This window comes from Bubalus bubalis, chromosome 8, assembly GCF_019923935.1.
Source record: "Bubalus bubalis isolate 160015118507 breed Murrah chromosome 8, NDDB_SH_1, whole genome shotgun sequence".
In the NCBI taxonomy this organism is placed as follows: Eukaryota; Metazoa; Chordata; class Mammalia; order Artiodactyla; family Bovidae; genus Bubalus; species Bubalus bubalis.
Window position 1 is genome coordinate 36729752 of NC_059164.1, and position 25923 is coordinate 36755674.

At 34.1% G+C, this 25923-nt stretch overlaps 1 protein-coding gene across 1 annotated transcript in view; it reads left to right on the forward strand.

Moving 5' to 3' along the window:
- Positions 1 to 25923, forward strand: part of SEMA3E (semaphorin 3E) — a 274076-nt gene that overhangs the window by 208752 nt on the left and 39401 nt on the right. The window contains exons 5-11 of the mRNA XM_006049428.4: positions 2893 to 2986; positions 13866 to 13985; positions 15042 to 15184; positions 16629 to 16743; positions 17372 to 17441; positions 20679 to 20823; positions 23168 to 23390. Coding sequence (XP_006049490.3) covers positions 2893 to 2986; positions 13866 to 13985; positions 15042 to 15184; positions 16629 to 16743; positions 17372 to 17441; positions 20679 to 20823; positions 23168 to 23390 — 910 coding nt within the window. The remainder of the gene's footprint in view (positions 1 to 2892; positions 2987 to 13865; positions 13986 to 15041; positions 15185 to 16628; positions 16744 to 17371; positions 17442 to 20678; positions 20824 to 23167; positions 23391 to 25923) is intronic.

Here is a 25923-nt window from a genome sequence, read left to right on the forward strand (position 1 = left end):
CTGCAGTCCATGGGGTCTCTAGGAGTCGGACACGACTGAGTGACTTCACTTTCACTTTTCACTTTCATGCATTGGAGAAGGAAATGGCAACCCACTCCAGTGTTCTTGCCTGGAGAATCCCAGGGACAGGGGAGCCTGGTGGGCAGCCGTCTCTGGGGTTGCACAGAGTCAGACACGACTGAAGCGACTTAGCAGCAGCAGCAGCAGCAGCAGCTTTCACCATAAGCAGATTTTTTTGTTGTTGTTTTTACCATGTCATAAAATATTGATTGGACGTGAGATAATTTTATCTTCTGACTTTTTCTGGCATTGCTTTGTCTGTTTAACTTCTCTAAATTGTCATCTAATCATGCTTTAAGGTTGTGATTGTACATAAGGTGCGCAGATAAAATTTACTGAGGCCACAGCTGCGATGAAACTATTTACCTTGTATCAGCAAACAACTGAATCAGTTGCACAGTTGTGTCCGACTCTTTGTGACTCCATGGACTATGTAGCCCACCAGGTTCTTCTGTCTGTGGAGTTTTACAGGCAAGAATACTGGAGTGGGTGTCCATTTCCTTCTCCAGGGGACCTTCCCAACCTAGGGACTGACCTATGTCTCTTGCATCTCTTGCATTGGCAGTAAGGTTCTTCACCAGCTGAGCCACTAGGGAAGCCCTCATCAGCAAACAAGGCTAAATTCAAAATAATAGGAATGTAAGGTTGTGTGTGATCATAGCCATACTTAGACTCTCAAATCATTAACATGAAAAATGTCAATCCTTCACTAGCTTTTATTATCAAATGTTATTTTAGTCATAGTATTATAATATCCTTTGCTAAAAAAGGAAAAAAAAACAACTGGGCAATACATTTTTGTTACAACTTCATTTAACTTAATAATTAAAAAACAAAGTAAAAAGCAGGGATACAATATTATTGTTAAAGCACAGAGATTTAAATACGTAATATTGACAGAATCTTATACTTCTAAAGAAAGGTATGTTCTGGTTAATAAAAATAACTATAGAACTTGCTATACTATGAACTGATACCCTAATTTAGTAATTAAAAATGTTCATTTAACAACTAGCCAGGTGTGGGGACAGGGTCAAAGATGGTAGGGTCAAAGTGATAAGACAAGAGTTACAGAACTTTCAGGTGTTCAAAACAACTCTTCATTATTTTGTTACAAGTATTATAGACTTCAAACACACATTACATAGTCTTCAAATTTAAAAAATATGTATCACAATTTACAGCTGGACGTCCATCACCTGCACTAGCTTTGTTCATAATAATACTTCCTTCAGTTCAGTTCAGTTCCTTAGTCCCACTTTACTTCACACCAGAGGATGTCTGGCTCTAGGTGAGTGACCACACTATTGTGGTTATCCGAGTCATTAAGACTTTTTTTGTATATTTCTTCTGTGTGTTCTTGCCACTTCTCTTAATCTCTTCTTAGCCATTTCTGTCCTTCATATGCCCATCCTTGCATGAAGTGTCCCCTGGTATCTCCAGTTTTCTTGAAGAGATCTCTTGTCTTTTCCATTGTTTTGTTTTCCTTTATTTCTTTGCATTGTTCACTTAAGAAGGCTTTCTTCTGTCTTGCTGTTCTCTGGAATTTTGCATTCGGTTGGGTATGTCTTTCCCTTTCTCCTTTGCCTTTCACTTCTCTTCTTTTCTCAGCTGTTTGTAAGACCTCCTCAGACAACCACTTTACCTTCTTGTATTTCTTTGTTCTGTAGACTTTGGTTCATTTCCAAAGACAAGACAAGAAGGTCATAGGGGTCAGGTGATCTCTGCACTTACTAGAAAAGTCTTGGAATGGCAGGATCAATGACTTTAGAATATCAGAGTGAAAGAGAAAAGTTGAATAAGAACAACAAGAAAGGGACAGGATAGATAATGTGGAGTAAATGAGCTGGTTATTGGGAAGTCAAGATGAAAGTGTATAAAAGTGTATGCAACCTTCATAGGGTCCTCAGAACTTTGGATTGTGTACAGATTCATGATTTATAGATGAGCAGGGCTATTTATAGATGCTGCAACGGGCAGTGTTGGCAACATTCTATTGCAAAGTAGTTTTTCCCTTACAAAATTTAATATATTGACTTTTATTGTCACTTTGCCAAACTACATTTTTTAAAACTGAAGGCACTTATAGCACACTTAATGAAAATTAATTATAGAAATACCCATTAATGAGAATTTTGAAATCTGAGAACACTTAGGAAAAGTCCTGTAGTTATACAATTACACTAGGAACCAATAAAGCTGTAATTTTCTAGAATATATTTTCAATATCTCATTTGTGTGAAATATTGTTTATAATATGGCATCAACTTCCACACATATATATCCCAGTGATTATTTATGTAGTAATCATTCTGTAAATTATTAAATATTAGATGCCTTTGCAAAGAGAATGTGATGAGGAATAAAAATGACTGAAAATAGATATTCCAAATTATTGACAGAACATGTTATATTCTTTTAGAGATTATTCAAAAAAAATCAATAATGGCTTTTGTGTAATAAAACCCATTTCCATGTTTATCAATGAGTCTCCTTTTTACTAACTTTTTTTCCCCCCGTCAAGTCTCCGTTTATTTGAAATATTTAAGTGACATGTCAACATAGCTAATACTGTGTGATGAAATGATGAAAATTGTGAATTTCAGCACCTGCATCCTTTTTGAGAAGAGTGAGAAAACCACATGGGCCTTAAAATCCACATATTTATTTATAAAATCCAGTTTGTTCCTAAATTCCTTGATGTTTCTCACTGGAGCCTTATTTACAGTACTTGTTTTGTAAATAATCAAGGTTGAATATATTTTTTTCTGAGAGATTAACTTCTTATTAAAGTTGGCAGATACATAATGGTTTTTCTGGTTTTCTGGACAGGCTCCCCTTTTTCACCTGGAATCGCACAGATCTGAGAGAGGAAGGGGCAGATGTCCCTTTGATCCCAGCTCCTCCTTCATCTCCACTTTAATAGGTAAATTTCATGGCTACAGACATCAGGTAGTATCATACTGATTATGAAACTTTTAGTTAGAGTCTTTGGTATTCCTTCATATACATTGCTGTTTCATAGTTATTTATTGGTGCTGGAAGCAAGGATATTAATTTTCAAGCCATGTTCACTTGAGCTAGCTTCACTCGTGTAAGTACAGTGCTATGAAGTTACAGGGTATGTCATCCAGAAAACACAAATTGTCAATACCTGATAGAAGGTGTTTTGTATTTTCATTTATTGTTCACAAAATACAATTATGTAAATACTTAATAAAAATATAGCTAGAGAAATTAAACTATTTTAACATATGTCTATTCTTTCTGTTTTAATTATTCTTTATGGGAACTTCTAATAGTCTTTTCCTAGTGCCTTTCTCTGTATCAGTAGAATTCAGCAGAAAGTCATCTCAATTTAGAACTTGAGTCCCTTATTTAGATTCCGGTTATTTTAAAATGTAAGCTATAGAGGCTGACTGACTCAAACTGTGTCCACATTGGAATAATAGAACAAAACTGGCCATGTCAGATCTAGTTTTCAATTGGGTTTCAGTTAAATTAGATGAGATTCATGAAAACCTCACTTAAATCTCAGAATAAGACTTTTTCTTTCCCCACTGATGAATCATCAAAATATGATCAATCAGTGCTTCATTTAGAGTTGATGTAAATGTTCCTGGATATTCTAGAGACAAAACATTCCCTGAATTTACTCCAGACAGTTGATTCTGATTGGCCTTGCACCCCACTCCCCCTACCCCACCATGCCTATCATGGTACTCACGTCCAAATAAGTACAGCTTTTATATATATGTATATTTACTTGTAGAACAAAAATCTTGTTAGCTTTAATCAGTAGGGATGTTTAATTTACTTGTTTCATAACGCATCTGCCTACAATGCGGGAGATGTGGGTTCAATCCGTGAGTCGGGAAGATCTCCTGGAGAAGGAAATAGCAACCCACTCCAGTATTCTTGCCTGGAAAATCCCACGGACGGAGAAGCCTGGTGGGCTACAGTCCATGGGGTCGCAAAGAGTCAGACACGACTGAGCGACTTCACTTTCACTTTATAATTTGAAAGACCTGTTAATGAGAATTTCACAAAGTAATTAGTTCTTCAGGAGCTTTAATAAAGAGTTATTTTTAAAGAATATAAAATTTTAAAGAAAATACTAAGATATCCTGAGTTCCTTGACTTACCCGTGTGTGTGTGTGTGTGTGTGTAAACACAGTATGAAGAAGGGAGATTTTAAATACGGGAATAGAGTTGCTTAAGTCAGTTTGGACTTAGTTGGAATCAAGCCTTAAGAGTTCCACTTTTGGAGAATGCCAGATCCACAAGTATTAGAAATTCCTAGTAGGTTGGCAGCATATGAATTAAAATATATGCATTTGATAGACTCATACAATTTTTCTAATGTTTTTATTGATTTTTGTCAGTTCATAGACTTAAGATTTGAATATGTCTGGAGAAATGAGACTGTCTTATCTTTCTTTTACCATACAAGATATCACACAGAAGAGTCTCCTATGAATATTCTTGTTTAGTTGCTGACTCTTTTGTGACCCTCATGGACTGTGGCTTGCCCGGCTCCTCTGTCCATAGGATTTCTGAATGAAATATAAGTGTTCCTAAACAAACAAACCAAAAACAAATTAGGGGATAGTATTCACAAGAACCTTATAAAAGGTATTGAAAGTCAAAAATTACACAGTAGGCACTCCTTCTCTGGTAAAATCCTAAGACAATTAGAACACCATTTATTTTTAACATTTTTTTTTTAAACATGGTTAAAAGTAACTTTTTTTTAGCCATCCTACCACCTCCACTCAGCCTTTCTGGAGCTTGTTTATGCGTGAAACCAGAAATTTAAAACTGAATTTTTTAAGAGGGGAAATATTACTGGAGGGACATTTCCAAGTGAGTTTCATTGGACTTCCAAATCGAATTACACTATGCTAAAATCTGAAGTGTTTGCCATCTGGGTGACTGTTTCACTTATTTAGAAGAAAAATCAAATCTTGAGAGTCCTCCAAGCTAAACACAAAAGTTATGGTATAATCCCTCCAAAGAGAAGAAATAAAAATATAATTCTTCTAATTTATCCACTAGCTTTCATCTCAAAGTACCTTTGAGAGATCATTCACTTACTGTGGATATGCAGCAGCCACTGGGGTGGAAATCTGATTACCTTTGTGAGCCAGCAACTTTTTAAAAGACAGGAAGTAGAAATAATTCACTCAAATGAAAAAGCAGCAGGAATTTGAGTTGGAAAAAATGGAGCTACCTGAGTTGGAAATTGGCAGTCTTGGTGCAGCTTATTCTTGACAGGCAAAGAATGCATTAATGTGGTATTTTATGACCATATATGTTCTCTACTGTTGGGTTAAGACAGGACTTCAGCAAAAAGATGACCATGGTTAGACCATTGCTGCTTCTGTATTAATTATAGGTCACACTTAACTTTTAATGCCTGTTCACATTAAGATTTGCTTTCATGATTTAAAAAAAAAACAACAAAAACTCTGTAACCATACTCATAAAACTAACAAGGCCCTGAAAGAAAAAACATGCTCACGAATCAGAATTTCTCATAATATGTTAACTTTAGATACAAATTTCATTTTATTTAACTTAAATTCGGTTGACTTAAGATCACATGGAGTAAAAGCTTACTGAAAAACCGAATAAGGAATAAAAATTATTTGCTGGGTGATAGACAAGTTAATGAACATTTTATTAAATTTACAGTCTAATTTAGAATGGAAACGTTAGTAACTGAAAACGATTCTGTGTGAAGCAAGATTTAAGGAGTAAAACAAGTTCCTTATTGAGCCGTGTTCTGTATGTTCAGAAGCCAACCAAGATGAAATCGTACATTAATTAGGCTTGCTTTTTAAACCCTACTTTGTATTAGCATAATTTATCATGGTGGCATATAAATTCACATCACAGGTGCAATATTTCTGTATGTTTAGCCACATTTTCCCCCTACTGTGATCACTAATATTACATATAAAAGGGTCTTAAATAAAAATCTGAAGGCAAAGCATTATAGTCTGGTTTTAAAAATAGTTTGTTGAAACAATGAATTACTTAGTAAATTGAATTGCTGTATTACTTGTCTGTACCTTTCAAGTCAAGCAAAGATACTGAGAACTTACATTGCCACTGAAAATTATTTGCCTGCCACTAAAAATTATTAGGTTTGCTGGCTGGCCAACCAAAATTCAGGAAATATTTTCATTGTGTCATATGTCATTTTGGTCAGGAAGTAAAACTATTATCTGGCTTCTTTTTTTTTTTTTTTTTTGCATCAGTTTACATTTGATGTAACATTGCAGTATTCTCTTTATTAAGTAACTTTGGAATTTCTTTGATAGTTTGTCCACTCAATTCTATTGCTTTTTTTTTTTTAAATTTCATTCTGACTCAGATTTTTATTGCCAATTCTAGGTGTAATTTAATACATACCATACTTGAAGTGCCTAAAGTATGCTAATGTACATGTTACTAATGTTTGGGGGAGAACCACTTTGGTTTGTCAGGTACCTTTTCACACTTTGCTTTGAAAGTGTTAGCTTTGTTGTTAGAATTTTTTAGGATACTTTCAAGTTAAAGACTTACAAATCTTATGTCAACAAATAATCATGAATATTTCACAGTCTCTGAAATTTTCTTTCCACACTTTTTACGTCCCATGTTACATTTTTCAGCAAATAAGATTATACAAGTTTATAGTACTGAGATTTTCTTCCTGCACTTTTATCATGAGACCTTTGTGAATATATCCCCTCGTTACAAATTCTGTAAACTAAAAGTCAATGTCGATTGAAGGAAAGGGAGTCAGAATTCATTCAGGGAAAATTTAAGTGATTACTTCAAGCTCTTAATATTATTAAAACTTTTTTATAAATAAATGCTTCTATTTGATTAATTATATATTCAGGGTAGAGTTATAAATGAATAATTCTGGCACAAAATAGGACTTCATAAATATTAGAAAAATAAATGAAATCATTGAGATGAAGATAAAATATAAGTCTTTATGATTACAACCTCTGTAAACATAAGTGAATGTGAGGATTCATGTCTTAAATTCATCCCAGCTGTGTAGAAAGCCACTTCCTTACCATGTTCCCGTCTCTGTCCCTAAAGAATATCTGTGATTTTTTTATCCAAGACTACTGTGCTCTCTCATTTGGTTGAATGCCAAGCATCCACAGGCTGACTGTTGCTTCTGGACATCACTGCGGCTGCTGCTGCTGCTAAGTCGCTTCGGTCGTGTCCGACTCTGTGCAACCCCATAGATGGCAGCCCACCAGGCTCCCCCGTCCCTGGGCTTCTCCAGGCAAGAATACAGGGCTATTTAACTACTTGGTTATGGTTTCCTCAAAACAAATAAAAAATCAAAAATGGTAGAAGAAAAATAATGTCACGTTCAATTCCCCATGACATTCTTCCCCTTAGAAATCTGGTTTGACCATGCTGGCATCAGTGTCAATGGTTTGCCACCAAGGAAACTCTCAGTATTGTCACAGATGCCAGATAATGCAAATAAACAGATTCTAAACACATTTTTCTTTTTCCTTCATGCCACAGAAACAACCTTCTTGACACTGATAGCTAATGTTGTTTGCTAAAGCAAAATCAAAGAAAAAGTCCAAACAACAACTAAGTAACTTAGGATCTGCTTTTTCTTATTTCTTTTCTGTGTTCTCTGCAGACTGTGTGAACTGGGAGGTTGGAATCTATAGACCATTCTTACCAATCCTCATCCTCCCAAATGCATTTTGTTTGTGGTTACGCATGTCACAGTCAGTCTGTGAAATAGTGCCTCTAAAATAGAATGATTTTCTAATAAAATGATAAAGTTCAAATATAAAATGATACAGTTAAATCTGTCTTTCTTTAGTCATGTCTTTTCCATGAGGCAAATAGGTTTCACCAATTATGCCGATCTGGTTACAACATAAATAGGAGGAATGCTTGAGCAAGAGTTAAGAAAATGAGGGCATGAAAAACTACTGTGAATTTTTCTCACTAAATTAAAAACCTATATTTACAACATGGTGAGTAAAAACTCTAATTGATTAATAATACTGTCTCTGAATTAAGTTCTTAATAAGTTTGATAAAATATTAAGAGAATGAAGTATGTTTCACTGAAACTTCAATTAGAGTTTGCATTATAAAAAAGGAGTTGTGTAGAAAAGTATTTAATTATGCATTTTAACTGAAAATTATTTACAATGAATTTGTTTTTGTATTTTTTCCAGCTCAAATGATATTCTTCTTTTCTTTCTTACAGTTATTTCTAGACATAGTCTTGGGGCTGAAACTTTTAGGGACAGATACTAGAAGAAAATAGAGTCTCTGTGTTCATATATTAAAACTGTTAAATAACAAGCTTCTTGAGGAACAAAAATGCAATGAACTGTTATTCATATAAAGGCTAATAGTTTTTTCTTTCTTTTGCTATATTTTCCCTGAACCATTTTTGAAAAATCAGTATTTCATCCTGAGGTTTTCTTTAAATTGTATTTCATAGTTTTCATAAACTAAAAATTTTAGATATATTCTCTTGTTAATATATTATGCCATTCTTTGGTTCAACAAACGCTTATTGAGCATTTTCTGTGTTTTAGACACTGTGTAAGATATTGGTGACAAAAGAATATAGGAACATCAAGAAGTGTGCAGTCTAGTGCAAAATAATGTCAAACACAGAAGGAGACAGAGTATAGTACTATAAGAAATATGATAGAAATAGGCATGGGGCTGTGGAGGTACTGGGAACTACTAAAGTAACACAAGTTTGGTCAGGGAAGACTTCATTTACCTTGGCCATGGCTAGATAACTGGGGAGTAAAGCGGGAAGCAGGGAGGTAGAGAATTACAGGCAAAAACCAAACAAATAAAAGGGCAGCAGAGAGGGGACTTCCTGAGGGGTTCAGTAGGTAAAGAATCTGCCTGCAATGCAGAAGATATGAGTTCAATGCCTGGGCCAGGAAGATCCCCTGGAGGAGGGCACCGCAACCTACTCCAGTATTCTTGCTTGGAGAATCTCATGGACAGAGAAGCCTGGCAGCCAGCTGAAGTCCATAGCGTAGCAAAGAGTCTTACAAAACTGAAGCAACTTAGCACTCGCACATAGAGAAGCATGACAACCTCAGGAAATCACTCGTACATCTCTCTGATTCTCCAAATAACTAAGGCAGTGAGGTTCTGAACAGTTGGCCACAAATCGCAGATTTGGGGCTGGGGGCTTTGTTTGCCAGGTTTCCAGTGCAGAACTGCTTCCACTCTTATCCCGTCTGTACCAGAGAATATTGTTGAACATGACAATGATAAGTTACATTCACCTGTCAAAATACCCTGCAGATGTGTTTTATTTTTTAATTATAACCACACTTGACCAACTAAGATTAACACAGCATCAGTTACCATCAGAAATCAGTGTTATAACAATGAAAAATAATACATGGCTCACAAATTAAGTTGGTTATTTGTATTCAGAATATCAAAATAAATGCCAGTTAAATGTATGGCCAAGTTCATACGTTTATTAAATGTCTCCATAGACATAGAAAACTAAAAATTTGAGTAGTTCTGTTCTTCTCATTGAAGCTCTAAAACATATTTTACTATTTGTATTAAACATTTTTCTTTTTAATCCATGAAAGTTTGAATTATCCAGATACTATTTTTATGCTCTATAAAAGAGCAGAATATTGATTCATAAATTTTCTCTATACCAAATTGTTATGATTTTTAAGTTTTCAGCTAGAAATTATATATTTGCCATAAATAATATCAATATTTATAACAATGAGTTTTTTGCTCATTTAATTACTATTAGTTAACATTTGTGCCTAAAGCTTTATTCTAATTTATTATTTTTCATTAGTATTTATATTTTCTTGGGAAAGTATTTTACCAAAAATCATTATTATCTGTTAGTATGAATTTATTTTGTTTTTCGTAGTGATAATATAATATGAAAGGAGAATCTTTCCATTCTGAGGAAAATCTAATGTTTCTAATAGAAACACATTTGTTTCAGTTTATATAGCATATAGTTTTTAGCACCTGTCTAGCTTCTTTGAAGTTTAAATCATACAGTTCATATTCTGTTATTTGAATTGTTAACAAGCCATTTTCTTTTATCTGAATACAAGAAAGGAAATTGGGTAAAATTGGTAATATATCATCTTTTCCTTTTTGCACACATGCATACACACACACACACACACACACACACACACACAATTTGGTATCATATGGCTCCATCTAGTGGCTGCATGCGAAACTTATTTGTTAAATTTGTAGAATTGATTAAAACGAGTATTAATAGAAGGTGGAAATAGTGTTCAAATTGGGATAAGTGCAACAAAATTGATGTGAAATAAAGATTATTTTCCATAATAATATTTTCACATATAAAAATTCTATAACTATTTTAGGAAATTAAAGTACATTAAAATCTGAAGAAGTATAAAACTGTTATGATTTTAAAGAAAAAAAATTTTTTGGTGCCTATTATGCATTAAACATTCACCCAGGCCATATTAGAAAAATAAGTTCTGTTAAGGACAGTTTTACAAAATGACCTTTGTAATTTATTATCGTTATTTTTATTGACGTATAGTTGATTTATAAACATGTATATGTTCTTTTTCAGATTCTTTTCGAGTTATTACAAAATACTGATTATAGTTCCCTGTGTTATACAGTAGATCCTTGATGTTTATTTTGTATATAGTAATGTGTGTCTGTTAATCCCAAATTCCCAATTTATCCCACACTTCTTTCCCCTTTGGTAACTATAAATTTGTTTTCTATGTCTGTGGGTCTATTTCTGTTTATAAATAAGTTCATTTGTATCATTTTATTTTTAGATTCCACATATAAATGGTATCATATGATATTTATTCGTGTCCAACTTACTTCACTTTGTATGAAAATCTCTTAAGTTCATCCATGTGAAATGGCCTTTATATTTTATGTGGAAGCTATAACCAAGTACAGTATTTTTTAAACATTTTCAGAAAAACTCTTGCTCTGGTGGTTCAGTACTCAGTTAGTTCTTTTATGGGTCCACTCATTCATTTATTCCATAGAGTTGATGATCCCCAAAGCCTTTTAATGAATTCAGCATAACTGTCTTTTATCTGTGTTCAAGTAGTGCAGGAATCCCATGGTTCATATCTCTAACCACTGAATGCATTTCATCTCAAAATATTCTTTTTCCACATATGGATATGAAAATTCTAGTGAAGATAACACTGACTGAATTTGATACAAATTATGTTCTTCCTCTCATCCTTTCTAGTTCCAGAGAACTTGCTTACATATGAGTTCTGATATAATTCTTTTCTACCAAATTATATTTTCTTAAGTCCAGATACAAAGCATCTTTATTTTTTAGCTTTTGTTATTTTTCTTATTACACTTCTCACTTAGCATACATTGAATATATGGGATTAACAAAAAATACAGCTCATTCTTAAGTTTGTTGTTTTGAAAATTTTCAAATACAAAGAAGAATTGAGAGAGGAGTAAAAATTTATACCATTTACTTTGACTCACCAACTGTTAATATTCTACCACATTTGCTTCTGTCTCTCCTGTCCCTCTCTTTCTCTTATATAATATGATATATGTATATAGTTTAAAAGTGAATTCCTTTGTGGGAAACCTGAATTTTATTTGATTGTATCCTAATATAATTTTTAAGTATCCATAGGGGATTTTGTGAGCCGAACAAAACCATTTATGGTTTTACTCACGTTTTTGTAAATGAAAACTAGTTTACTGTAGTAACATTTATAAAAACTTATTTTTCTTGTAAGTTTTAAAATTCAATGTATATATCAGTTTTCTTTTTCTAAATCTAGTATAATAAAAGCAAGAATCTTTACTTTAAAAAAAATTAATTTTTTGGCCATGACCTACAGCATGTGGGATCTTAGTTCCCCAAACAAGGATCGAACCTGCACCCCCTGCATCGGAAACACAGAGTCATAACCCTGGACAGCCATGGGAGTCCCCTCATCTTTATTTTTAAACTTCCTTACAGTGTGTCCTATTTGCAACTCAGTTGATTACTTTCTCAAATTTGAAACCATAGAAATATATTTATTCTGTTCAAGTTTTTTAAAGTTTTAAAGGCCTTAATTTAGAGAAAACTCTTTATACGTATTGAACCAATTTTAAATATAGCAAATAAAGTTTATAAATATGATACTCAGTTTTTCTTAAATTCTATGAAAACTTGGTCACATTTTTATACCTGTAACTTTAATAATTCTAACTCCAAAATGAGTATACAGCTAACTTTATTAAATTGGAAATAAAATTAATTTGAATTATCTTAAACTTAAAAGCACTTTAAATAACATGTGGACACATTCCAAATTTAACAGAAAAGCATTCATACTTTGAGTTTAGTATACTTATCATCTCTATATTTTAAAACCTGACCAGAGTTACATGACGCTCATGAAGGCAGTAATTTTATCACCCTAAATGGAGGTTGTTTCCAGTGATCTCTTGCTATCATCTGCTTCATGGCCAGAGATTTTTGCCCAAGACAAAATTCGAGCTGCATATGCCCATGACAATCCTTCCGGCCTCAGTTGAAGGGCACACTCAATTTCGCTGTCAATTTGACGAAAGAGGACTTCACATCCCTGTGCTTGAGAGGTTTTGATCTTTCTGGAAGCCTGGTTTTATCTCTTTTTTTTTTTCCCTGTTAATTTATTTTTCTCTTATCATGAGCTATTTTAATGTCTTTTTTTCAGGCTGGTCCAAAAGACATATAGTCATTTCTTGAGATCCTGCATATGTTTGTGTATGCCTTGGTCTGATTTTGGAGAAGGAAATGGCAACCCACACCAGTATTCTTTCCTGGAGAATCCCATGGATAGAGGAGCCTGGTGGGCTACAGTCCATGGGGTCGCAAACAGTTGGACACAACTGAGCGACTTCACTTTCACTTTTCACTTTGGTCTGATTTAAGTCTGTGACCTTCACCACATGTTACAGCTAGCTTCATTCATTCTGTTGACTGCCCGATTAAATCACAAACTCTTTCTATCATTTCTATCTAAATGAGCCACACATTTACAAATCAAATGACAACTAATTAAATTATATACTACTTTATCAGACTTTGTGGTTCCTGCACTAAAGTCATGTTAGTGGAAGCAATTTCTTACTACAAGAAGTATTTGAATTAACTCAGTCACATATAATACCAACACTAATACCCTGATGATATGAAGATTGAAAGAAGTTTATTAAAATACCATAAAGTCAGCTTATTTATCAACTGATCATATAGGTCTTAGCATATGCCCCTGATTTTCTAAATGCTTTACTCTTAACAGCAATTTTGGGTGCTGTTCCTATTTGTAAATGTGGAAACTGAGGCAAAGAGGTTAAGCAACTTGTCCAAGGTCACATATCTAGTGAGTGATAGTGTCGTGATTCAGACCCTGGCTGTCTGCACCATTCCTGCTCTGTACTGCAGTGTTGACTTTCTAAGGCCATATACACGGTAAACCTGGATATGTTTATTGCAGTTGTAGTTTTATCCGTTGTCATTGGGCTTCTCTGGTAGCTCAGCTGGTAAAGAATCCACCTACAAAGCAGGAGATCTGGGTTCAATCCCTGGGAAGATCCTCTGGGGGAGGGATTGGCACCCCATTCCAGTATTCAGAGAAGCCTGATAGACTACAGTCCATGGGGTCTCAAAGAGTCAGACATGACTGAGTGACTAAGCACCAGACATCATAGCACGCTGTCCTCAGACCCAGAGACACTCACTTCTCTTTAACTGATGTTTTCATGCAGGTAGCGAATTGTTTGCTGGACTCTACAGTGACTACTGGGGCAGAGACGCTGCCATCTTCAGGAGCCTGGGGCGACTGGCTCAGATCCGCACTGAGCATGATGATGAGCGCCTGTTAAAAGGTGGGGTCGAGGAGAAAAGAGTTTATGAATCAGAACTGAAAAGCAAGTCCAGAGCTGATGGGAAACTTGCCATTTTGATAATGATAACAATACAAATGTAATTTATAGGTTTTGCAATTTTCTGCTTTTTTTTCTTAGCAATATTCCCAGATTAAAATATTATATGATATATGCATATCATTTTATATAAAATTGATCAGCTTTATAATAAAACCAAATTACTCTCAGAGAAATATTTAGAAATCAGGATTTTAATGAACAAAGCAAATGTATGCAGAATGAAAACCCCTTTCATCCAATAAGTTGTTGTCTCTTGTCAGTTGGTGTAATTTTGCATGAGTTGATTGTTTTTCTTTGTTTGATAGAATCACATTGTACTTTAGAGACAAATAAAATTCTAGGAACATCACCAGGCATTCATTTACATACAATTCTTTGTAAGAAGTCATGTTTATATTTTGTCACATTGGTATATCTAAGAACTAAAATCATTTTATAGTGAATAGTTTCATTATTTTCAACCTTTTTATTAGGCTTTAGAGTGCATAGTCATTATTGGCAGCATTTTGTCATTAAACTATTTGACATTCTGTATCAGTCAAAGGTTATTCACTCAGATCCATTCGATTAGAAATACAAAAACTTAGAGTGAATTTTCCACCTTAAAATTAAAATGATCTTGCATGAGCTGGACTAGTAGACAATTTATGAATTAAAAAAAAGTAATGATAGACTTCTTTACTAAAATATTTTTCATATATTTATATTGACTTTATATGGATAGAGAGATAGGAAATTTATGGAGAGTATCATCATCATATTGCTCTTAACCTATTCTTTTTTTAATTCAAGTCTATAGTGTATGTTGTTTGAAATCAGATTATTTTCCTCCCTGACTCAGTTAAATTTTAAATCCTCTAACACTTCCTTAAAACTGTTGATTTGCAAACAACATGGAGATATCTACATGATATTAAAATTTAGTACAAAATGTCAAGGAAATATTTTAAGTTTGTTGTAATTATTACATTTTCTTCTATTTTTTTACTTATCTAGAGCCAAAATTTGTAGGTTCTTATATGATCCCTGACAATGAAGACCGAGATGACAACAAAGTGTATTTCTTTTTCACGGAGAAGGCCCTGGAGGCCGAAAACAGCGCCCATGCAATTTACACCAGAGTGGGGCGACTCTGTGTGGTGAGGACTGTTTTCCTCTCTCACTAAGCTTGCTTATCTCACAATTTAATGTCAGGCCTTTGCTCATTTTATAATCGGTTTCTACTTTAAAATGTTTTATAGTATTCTCTTGTTGCTGCTGCTGCTATGTCGCTTTAGTCGTGTCCGACTCTGTGCGACCCCATAGACAGCAGCCCACCAGGCTTCCCGTCCCTGGGATTCTCCAGGCAAGAACACTGGAGTGGGCTGCCATTTCCATTTAGTGTCTAATCTTTAGACTTCATGTCTACTAAAGTTTAATCTGAAAAGAGCTTCTCATTTTGTGTTATCTTCCCCATTTTCAAAGCCCTATTAAGAAGAAAAGGTGTATAATTAGGCTATACTTCTTCCCATACAGAAGTTTAAGCTCCATTTTAAAAAGTTAATTTCACCAAAATCTTTCTAGTTTCTGTAATCCGCATTCTAAATAATTTACATAATTATGTTTCAACAATTCAGATGGTTGATTCTGTAGGGAAAAACATCTATAGTTGGTTGGAATTCAGATAGATGATTTAGTGAATATTCAAAACCAACTGAAGTAGCCTTATATATTGAATCCTAATAGTATTATAAATGTGAAGTTATTTTGATATTTAAAAAGATACTCAAGAATAAATTTAAGATATTCATATGTACATGTATGGATGTACACACAGACACACATATATACATGTATGGATTTTGTATATGTTTGCAAATATATATGCTTGTTATGTGTATGTATGCATATGTGTTCATACCTCAAGCCTTTTTCCGTAAAAGAAGAAAAAGTGATGTGTCTGTATTTCTGAGATAAGCAGATTATTTATCAATAAAATAATAGTAAAAGTTGCTGGTGCTGCTGCTGCTAAGTCACTTCAGTCGTGTCCGACTCTGTGCGACCCCATAGACAGCAGCCCACCAGGCTCTCCCATCCCTGGGATTCTCCAGGCAAGAACACTGGAGTGGGTTGCCATTTCCTTCTCCAATGCATAAAAGTGAAAAGTGAAAGCAAAGTTGCTCAGTCGTGTCTGACTCCTAGCGACCCCATGGACTGCAGCCCACCAGGCTCCTCCGTCCATGGGATTTTCCAGGCAAGAGTACTGGAGTGGGTTGCCATTGCCTTCTCCAAATAATAAAAGTTACTGTATCATAAAAGTCACTATTTATTTGGGGGCACTTACTCAGCTAACATTGTTTCATACCTGGAAACCGTGTTTACTGGGCCATTGTGAAAGCACGCTGACCAGGCAGCATGTGTGAACCTAAAAAAAAGAAAAGGTTTATGAGGAATTGCATCTTTAATATTGTTTGAGGAGTATACCAAAATTTCTACTTAAGTAAAAAAGGTGTAACTCTTGCCATCTTCATGTTTAATGATACAAAATCCATTGCTGGTAAAAGTTCTCTGGGTCCCCATTTACCTGCTTTTTGTTTTTCACAGAATGATATGGGAGGACAGAGAATACTGGTGAATAAGTGGAGCACTTTCCTGAAAGCTAGACTGGTTTGCTCAGTACCAGGCAAGAATGGGATTGATACATATTTTGATGAATTAGGTAAATATTATTAGGAGAGTTAAATCTTCCTCTTTGATATATATGCTTCTTTTTTTAATATATATGCTTCTTTTTCTTGATATATATGCTTCTTTTATATATATATATATGCTTCTTTTATATATATATATATATATATATATATGCTCACTGTTTTTAACATGCATAGGTAACTTGCTTTCCACAGTCATTGACTTCTAACTTAGAGCAAGTTTTTATTCTCATCTCAGCCGGGTCCACGAGTTGGGGTAAAGGAGTTCCAAAAGCAAAAAGACCCCTCCTTTTAGTTTAGAGTCAGCACCTCTGGCTCCTTCCTTCAGGCCCAGCTCAAAGTCATCCTCAACAGTTCATCCATCTCACTATGTTGTGATTTGCTCATGGTTGCTTAACTGTATATGGAAATTTATATCATATTATATATCATATATATCATATACATATCATATCATATGTACATCATATTATATAATATATATCATATTATATGTACAATATATATATAATCTTATATATAAGATATATCTTAAAATATATCATGGGTTCTAAACTACTTTATGTCACTATATTTTCTTCACATGCCTTGAGGGCTAAACATATTAAGTTAATGCAATGATCTTTAATGTTTCAGAGGATGTGTTCTTGCTGCATACCAGAGATCATAAGAACCCAGTGATATTTGGACTCTTCAACACTACCAGGTAAGAAATTTATATGGTTAGTCAAAGTATCATGAAACAAGAGATGCCTCATCCCTTCTCTGTGGATGTAATTGAAAATACACTTGACCAATCTGTTATTCTCACTTTCTATACTTTATGTCACCAATTTCCCTTCATTCTTCTGTATTTGCAGTTGTACTTTTTTAAAATCACAATCTCAATCCAAATCCTTATTTCTTTTTGTTTAAAGTACTAGCATCCTCCTCTGCTCAGTATCCTAAGCTCTTCACCCCCGATCTACAATAGAATGATATTTTTTTTTCCTATAGAGTTTTGTGTTTGTTTGCTTGTTTTAAGGCACTAGTTCCATGCTATAAAGTCTAGGATTATTCTTTCAGTTATCGTATACAGTTGTCTGGGTCAGGCTTTCAAGTCTTTCTATCCACTATTCCCCACTTAAGATTGGAAGTTTTCCCTATAAGTTCCCTCAAACTCTGCTTTTGACAAGATAATAACCTGTCAGAATCCCAACGTCTGGTTTGCCCATCACTATGATTTGCTTTATCTACTTTCTCTTCCAGTACTTGTCAATTACCATCTTCATGAAACACTCCTTGATTCCTTAATCACAGAGCACTTGGCTCACTTCTTCTACTCTGGTTGTCCTGCCCCTGTGTGGATTCTTAGAGAATACACATTTCTGATTTGCCCTCCATGTTTTAAATGTAAATAAACTACTCAAGTTTAGGACTTATGATCTGATATTTTAATGTTTTTGTGTTATGTATCCATTGAAGAGTGCTGGAAAAATGAATCAAAGATCATTTAATGTGTCTGATACATGAATGAAAATATGTTATTAGAATCAGTTTGAGTTGAAAGTTTATATATATAATTCCCTGAGTGCCTTTCCAAATAAATCAGAGTGGAGATGAGATGGTTAAAATGAGATATAAAGAATATACTTCAATTCTCTTGATGGTGATAGAAAAATATTACTCAGTTTCTTGTTTGCTTTACATTGGCCTTAAACTTTTATGTTGTCATGTATACTTTGCCTAGAATCTCTCCATAAAATTTTTTTTCATTAATTTTTATTGGCATATAATTGCCTTACAATACTTTGTTAGTTTCTACTGTCTAGCAAGGGTTTCCCAGGTGGCTCAGTGGTTTAAAAAAGTCTACCTGCCAATGCAGGTGACATGGGTTCTATCCCTGAATTGGGAAGATCCCCTAGAGAAGGAAATGGCAACCCACTCCAGTATTCTTGTCTGGGAAATCCCATAGACAGTGGAGCCTGGGGTCACAAAAGAGTTGGACACAACTTAGCAACTAAACAATAACAACTGCACAGCAAAGTGAATTAGTCATATGTATCATAGATCCCCTCTTTTTTTTATTTCTTTCCCATTTAGATCACCACAGAGCAATGTGTAGAGTTTCCTGTGCTGAACAAGTCTGTTTTCATCTCTATTTTGTATATAGATAGTATATATTTACCAATCTCAGTCTCCCAGCTCATCTTCCCTGGTCCCCCACCTTGGTGTTGCATTAAGTTTTTGTTTAGTTTTTCAGCAGGTAATTTCTTATTCTCACTTTGAAAAAAAAAATAATAAAACTCTTTGGATAAGCATCCTGCTGTCCTAAGGGGACCTTTTCTTTAGCACAGAAACATGGAGACAATTTTGCTATCAATTATTCCTTGATGCAAGAAGTAGTTAATGAAGATTGATAGTTATCACAGTCCATGGAAAATCCCTAACATTTTTTTTACACTTCATCTTCTCTCTTATGCTAGTGAAGAATTTGTACATTGCATGATAATTCCATGGCATTTTATGGTAAATGTAAGCTACAGAATAGTCAGTATAGATTTTTCAATGAGTTAGAATGATCAGCTTATAGGCTGTTTTCATAAATGATAGCATAATTGATCTGTCTGAGACTTCAAACACAGAGCATTATTTTCTTCCATAATTTCAATTTTGGCTGTTCGATTTATGCATAATTTTGAGGAAAGGCTTCCCAGGTGTTACCTGACGTAAAGGTTGATATCATAGCATAGTGATCAAAGGTTTACTGCCATGTTAGTTGAAAGACTATCTCTGGTTTTCTCACTGTTGCAGGCATTTCCAATTGCTTCAATGTGTGTTATAAAATGTGTGAACTGATGTCCTTAGACAGTAACATAACTGCTGTTCTACAGGTGTCTCATAATGTAGGAAATGTTATACTTTTAAAAAACTTTGCATTTTGCAGAGCACTTTCACAATCTAATTATTTTAATTCTTAGAATAAGGAGGCTAGGGAAGTGTTAGACTTCATTTAGATTATGCCCAATTAAGAAATGTGGCCTAATCTTTAATGCAAATAATTTTAAAATGTTCTTTCACAGAATCTTATTTTAAATACTCACAATAAAAGTTGATGTAGCTTTATTTTATAAAGAAAGCTCAAATGCTGTCTTTATCCAAGATAAGTAGAAATTTTTATCAAGAAAATGATTTCAACTTCTTCTAGTTCTTCAGATAAGTAATCTGAGTTTTGCTTAATTTAAGTCTTTTTCTCAAAACTAATTTGGTGCAGCCCAGTCATCTTGCATCTGTAACACTGTTTTCAGTGACCTGGAGGGGGTAATGTACAGTAAGCCAATCAATGTTTGTGTGATGGCCACGCTCAAGAATGGAACAAAGCCCCTAATTCTCTTTAGACTTTAAATCATTCTCCAAATCATATACGCTAAGAAAAATAAACAATTTGAATAAAATTTACAACAGTATTAACAGCATGGCAAGAAGAAAAACACAGTATACCTGAAAGAGATGCCAGGAGATAAAACCTTCCTCAACTTGGAAATGAATCTTTAAAAATATTAAGACGAAATCTTCCTTAATAAGACATGTAAAACACAAACGGATATATTTACATATGTGTGTGTGTGTGTGTAGTTCACCTGAAACTAACACAGCATTGTAAATCAATTATATTTCAATTAAAATTTTAAGATTCAACTGGAAAAAAATTGAAATGACATGACTGCTTTTGTGATTCTAACAATGTCATTTTTAATTTGCTCTAATAAATAGGCAAAAAACAGTAAGTTTGGAGTTTGAATACTTGGAATATTGTAGTAGATAATATCTCTAGATGTCTTATACCTAAGAGATTGCAACTCTTTCACCCAAAAGACTTCCTCCTTATCTAGGTTTTCTGTAGGATTTGACTAGATGACCTCCTAGTCTATTCCAGAATAATAATTATCTCTTTTTTCCCCAGTAATATATTTAGAGGCCATGCTATATGTGTTTATCACATGTCTAGCATCCGGGCTGCCTTTAATGGACCATATGCACATAAGGAAGGACCTGAATACCACTGGTCACTCTATGAAGGAAGAGTACCTTATCCAAGACCTGGATCTGTAAGTTTAGGCATTCAACAAAATATTATTATTTTTGAAAAGCTTTTTTAGTAATATTCTGTTCATTGTTCAGATGCTTTATTAAATTTGCATGAAACAGTTAAGAAATTCCACAACTAAAAATCTGCTTGGTTACTTGCATGGTAAAGAAATATTACTTTTTATATCTAGATATATGCTTGTTATTTAATGAAAAGAATGTAATCTAAAATGGATACATCTTAGCATTGTAAAATATATATTATTGTTGATATTTTGGCTATCTATGTGACTCTAAATTTTTATTTTTAGAGGTACTGGTGAATACAGAAACATCAATAAAATGAGCATCGTATTCCTCTCAGCCTCTTTAGAAGAATTAGTGCCACAAGTGGTTTCCAAGCAGGAGAATGTTACCATATCATTATTATATATTCTGATAATTGGGTCAGGCTTTCAGTTCCCTAGACCAGACTTTTTCCCAGCTTCTCACTTAAGCATACTGAGAGGAAGCTTTTTCTCTGGCTCTTTATAATACTAAGCAACCCATTTGCCAAGAGGAAGTTCCACCATTTGCCTCTTAACTGGTGCTACCAAGATTCTCCCTAAGTAGCCATTCAAACTGTGCTTTTAATTGCACTGCTGCTGCTGCTGCTGCTAAGTCGCTTCAGTCGTGTCCGACGTGTGTGACTCCATAGACGGCAGCCCACCAGGCTCCCCCGTCCCTGGTATTCTCCAGGCAAGAACACTGGAGTGGGTTGCCATTTCCTTCTCCAATGCATGAAAGTAAAAAGTGAAAGTGAAGTCGCTCAGTCTTGTCCGACTCCTAGCGACCCCATGGACTGCAGCCTACCAGGCTCCTCCGTCCATGGGATTTTCCAGGCAAGAGTTCTGGAGTGGGGTGCCATTGCCTTCTCCGTTTAATTGCACACATGATGATAATAATGTTGAGGAGAATTTTGTATTATGTGTCCTGTACACAATTAGGTTGGGAAAAGGTAGCATCATTGTATCTGCTGTTCATGGAGAACAAATTGTCATGCAAGTCAGTCTACACCATTATGAGCAGCTAGTGAAAACCCATCACTATGCTGATTCCATAAGTACTTGCAAGTCAGTAGAAATCATTTTTGCAGAGCCACAATTCAAAGTGGAAACAAACCTTATCTCAGTTAACAAGTGTAAGGCTTTACCATTTCAATCACTCTCTCTCACTAGGTTAAAATTATTACTTCCAATAAGACATAAAGTATATTTTATTTCACTCTATTGATTGAAATTGCAATTTAAATGGAGAAAACCCACTTCTGTGGCTTTGCTGGAAATGCTTCTTGAAACCACATGGTATTAAAGGAGATTTAGAGGAAGTGACTGGTTACTGAACTGCTTCCAGGCTGGTCTAGAATGTTTCCAATTATATAGCATAAAAGTACACTCACGTGAAATATTCATGCCAAATTAAGAAATATGGCCCCAGATTTTAAAACAAACCATTAAAAATGCCCTCTTTGCAGAATGATTAATAAACTACTGTGTTTATACTCTAAAGTGGAAAATTTTTATCAAGGTCACCATTACAATTCCTGCTGGTTCTAGAAGAAAATGTGTGAAATGAGGGAGCACTAAATAACAAGCATGCATCAACACAGTGATAGGTATTCCAAGAAGTAGCTTAGGTACCGCTGAACATGTATTTTGAGAGTCAGTGATTTTAAGAATTGAGACGTGTTATAGCAAGTATTTCTGGTTTTTTCAAGTTATTGTCTCTGATTCATACAAAAATAATATACATTCATACAAATTACATTAGAACAGAGAAGGGTTTTTTTTTCTCCCTTAATTAACAATGATGGAATTTGAAGAGATTTCTGTTATAGTCAGTGAGACAATTGAAACTGTCACCAATCAGTGTCAGTAATGGGAAAGCTGTTGTGTGGTTGTAATTCTTAATTTGGGGGGAAGATTTAGCACAATAACAAGTCACTTTTGTTTTGCTATGAACAATACATTGCTTACTTTAAAATTTAATTTGCAACACGAAAAACAAATTTTAGAAGCAGGAAAATAAATAAAATATTTTTATAATATGTTTGTGCTATCTCCAAACTATATATACTTAATATTTTTCATGGTTTCATTGCTGTCTATTTCTAGTGCTGCATTTTTAAAAATAATTCAGCCTCACTATGCAATTTTTAATTCAGATTTTATTTCTGTAGTAAAGAAGATATGGTTACTAAATATTGTTAAATACATAGTTGATTAATTGAACATACTCTGTTTTTATAATTCTCCTTATAATTGATTATAAATTTGCTCTTTAGATTTCATGGCAAAAATATTCTCTCATCCATTTGTATTTCAGTGTGCCAGCAAAGTGAATGGAGGCAGGTATGAAACTACCAAAGACTATCCTGATGATGCCATCCGGTTTGCTAGAAGTCATCCACTTATGTACCAGCCCATAAAACCTGCCCATAAAAAACCAATACTAGTGAAAACGGATGGAAAGTATAACCTGAAACAAATAGCAGTGGATCGAGTAGAAGCTGAGGATGGCCAGTATGATGTCTTGTTCATTGGGACAGGTAATGAAATTAGAAAGTACTCAGACATTTAAATTGAACCTTAAAATCAATAACATAACATTAAACATCCCTGCCTGTCAACAAAACCTCTGTAGACCCATTTGGCTTTCTTACATACTGCCTGTCCACTGCAATGGAAGAGAAGAATTTGGGGCAGTTACAGCCTGTAATTCCTGATACATGGTCAATATTTAATACATTGAACAAAATGAATACATTAAGGAATGAATAATTGATGTTAATAAACAATGTTGGTTCCAGAAAAGAACTCAGAGCAGAAATAGGGTGCCATACAAAGGATGGTTCTCTTCTGTTAGTCCCTCAGGGCCACTGCTTCAGTCTTTAGGTAAAGTTTAGGTAATTTCACCTAAATCTATAATCTCAACTGTGCTTATCAGGCCCCATAAGAAATCAACCATGTAAAGTTAATCAAGCTAAATGTTATACATTAAAGTGAAAGAAAGTGAAAGTCGCTCAGTCGTGTCTGACTCTGTGACCCATGGACCATACAGTCCATGGGATTCTCCAGGCCAGAATACTGGAGTGGGTAGCCTTTCCCTTCTCCACGGGCTTCTCCCAACCCAAGGATCGAACCCAGGTCTCCTGCATTGCAGACAGATTCTTTACCAGCTGAGCCACGAGGGAACACCAGTGTTATACATAATGGAGATAAAATTTTAGACTAAAGCTGTAATATCCTGCATTATTAAAATAAAGTATAATAAATATGCTAAAAGTCAAAATGTAAAATAAATCTGTAATTTCAACTAGTGCCATTCATTAGATCTAGCTTATGGAGGAGAACTTGGAATCGTTTAGCATGCAGGGTAATATGTATCAAATTCTGTCAAGTACTTTGAAATTATATAGTCATTTAAAGAATCATTAAAACTATCATTTCTTTTTTTATATATGCATCATAGTAATTACTATAGCAGATCCTATTTAGAAGAGTAAGCGTTCTACTATATATAACTTTAATCATTGACATATTCTAAAAAGACATTACATATGCCCAGATCAGGAATTAATATATAGTATTAATATTGGTGCTTGAACTTTCCCACTCATGCTTTTTGAAACAGCAAAGGTACAAGTAAGGAGGTAATTGTCTGATTTCCAAAAATTGATGTCTCTTGCAGGATATATTTTATTCATTTAAGAGGTTAGTAATATGTTCTGCTGGAGAAGGCAATGGCAAGCCACTCCAGTGTTCTTGCCTGGAGAATCCCATGGACAGAGGAGCCTGGCGGGCTACTGTCCATGGGGTCACAAAAAGTCGGACACGACTGAAATGACTAGGCAGTGTGTTCTGCACTGTGGGTTCAAGATTAACAAAGCATCACATTTATTTAACAAAGTTAAAATTACCTGGCCATGAATTCACTTATAGTGGTATCCAACAAAGTTAAAAAAAAAAAAAAAAAGAATTCCATAAGCAAGAGTAATATTTGATAAAAATTAATCACAGAAAAAAGCATGTTATTTTTAACCACCTTGGAAAGTAGAAGTCACGTATATAAATCCAAGAATGTTTTCAGAAATACTTTTTTGTTAGATTGACCAAAGCTATTTGAGAGAATTCCAGAAATATATAAGGTATATACTTAGGCTCTCATGTAACCTATGTTGAGCTTAAAGATATTATTCTATTAAACCACAGCTTTTCAGCACTAAAGAACATATTTGATGAATGTGTGATGAGTACAACTTTGAATAATACCACAAAATAGTTATTTTTCCCCAAATTTACCAGACACATGCTTTAGTACTATATATAGTAGTCCTTATTGAAAAATCACTAGTTGCAAACTGATAATTTGAGTTTCTCTTTGCCTTTTTACTTGATATGATAATTGTGGGATATTTATAATGTGTGCTTGATATGATAGTTTTGTTCCTTTTGGTAATTTTTATTAGTTTATTTTAATTACATTATATTAAGCCAAACACACAATTTCATAATTTTTAAAGAAATTGCATAAGTACCATAGAAACTTCAGGATCAGAACTTCCAAAGTGCTTTTTTCCCTCTAGTTATTTCTAGCACTATACTAAATTGTTATTACAGTCAAATTCATGTTTTATTAAATTTTCATTGGAAAGAACAAGTTCAGAATATCAGGATAATAAAAACAAGGTAGGATTTTAAAATGTAGGTATAAATTTATAAAATTATTTATAATTATATAGACTAAAAGATTAGTACAGGAGGACTCATTACACCATTCTCTCTATACTGTATACTTGAAATTTTTATTGAAAGTGTATATAACAAGATTTGTGGTTACTGGAGGTGAGCAGTGGGAGAACTAGATGAAGGTTGTCAAAGATACATCTTTCTAATTATGAGATAAATAAGTACTAAGGATATAATATACACCATGACTAATATAGTTAACAGTGCTGTATGTTATAATGAAGCTTTTTAAGCGAGTAAACCCTAAGAGTTCTCATCACAAGGGAAAAAAAGCTATTTTGTATGATGGATGTTCACTAAACTTATTGTGGCATTATTTCATGATGTATGTGC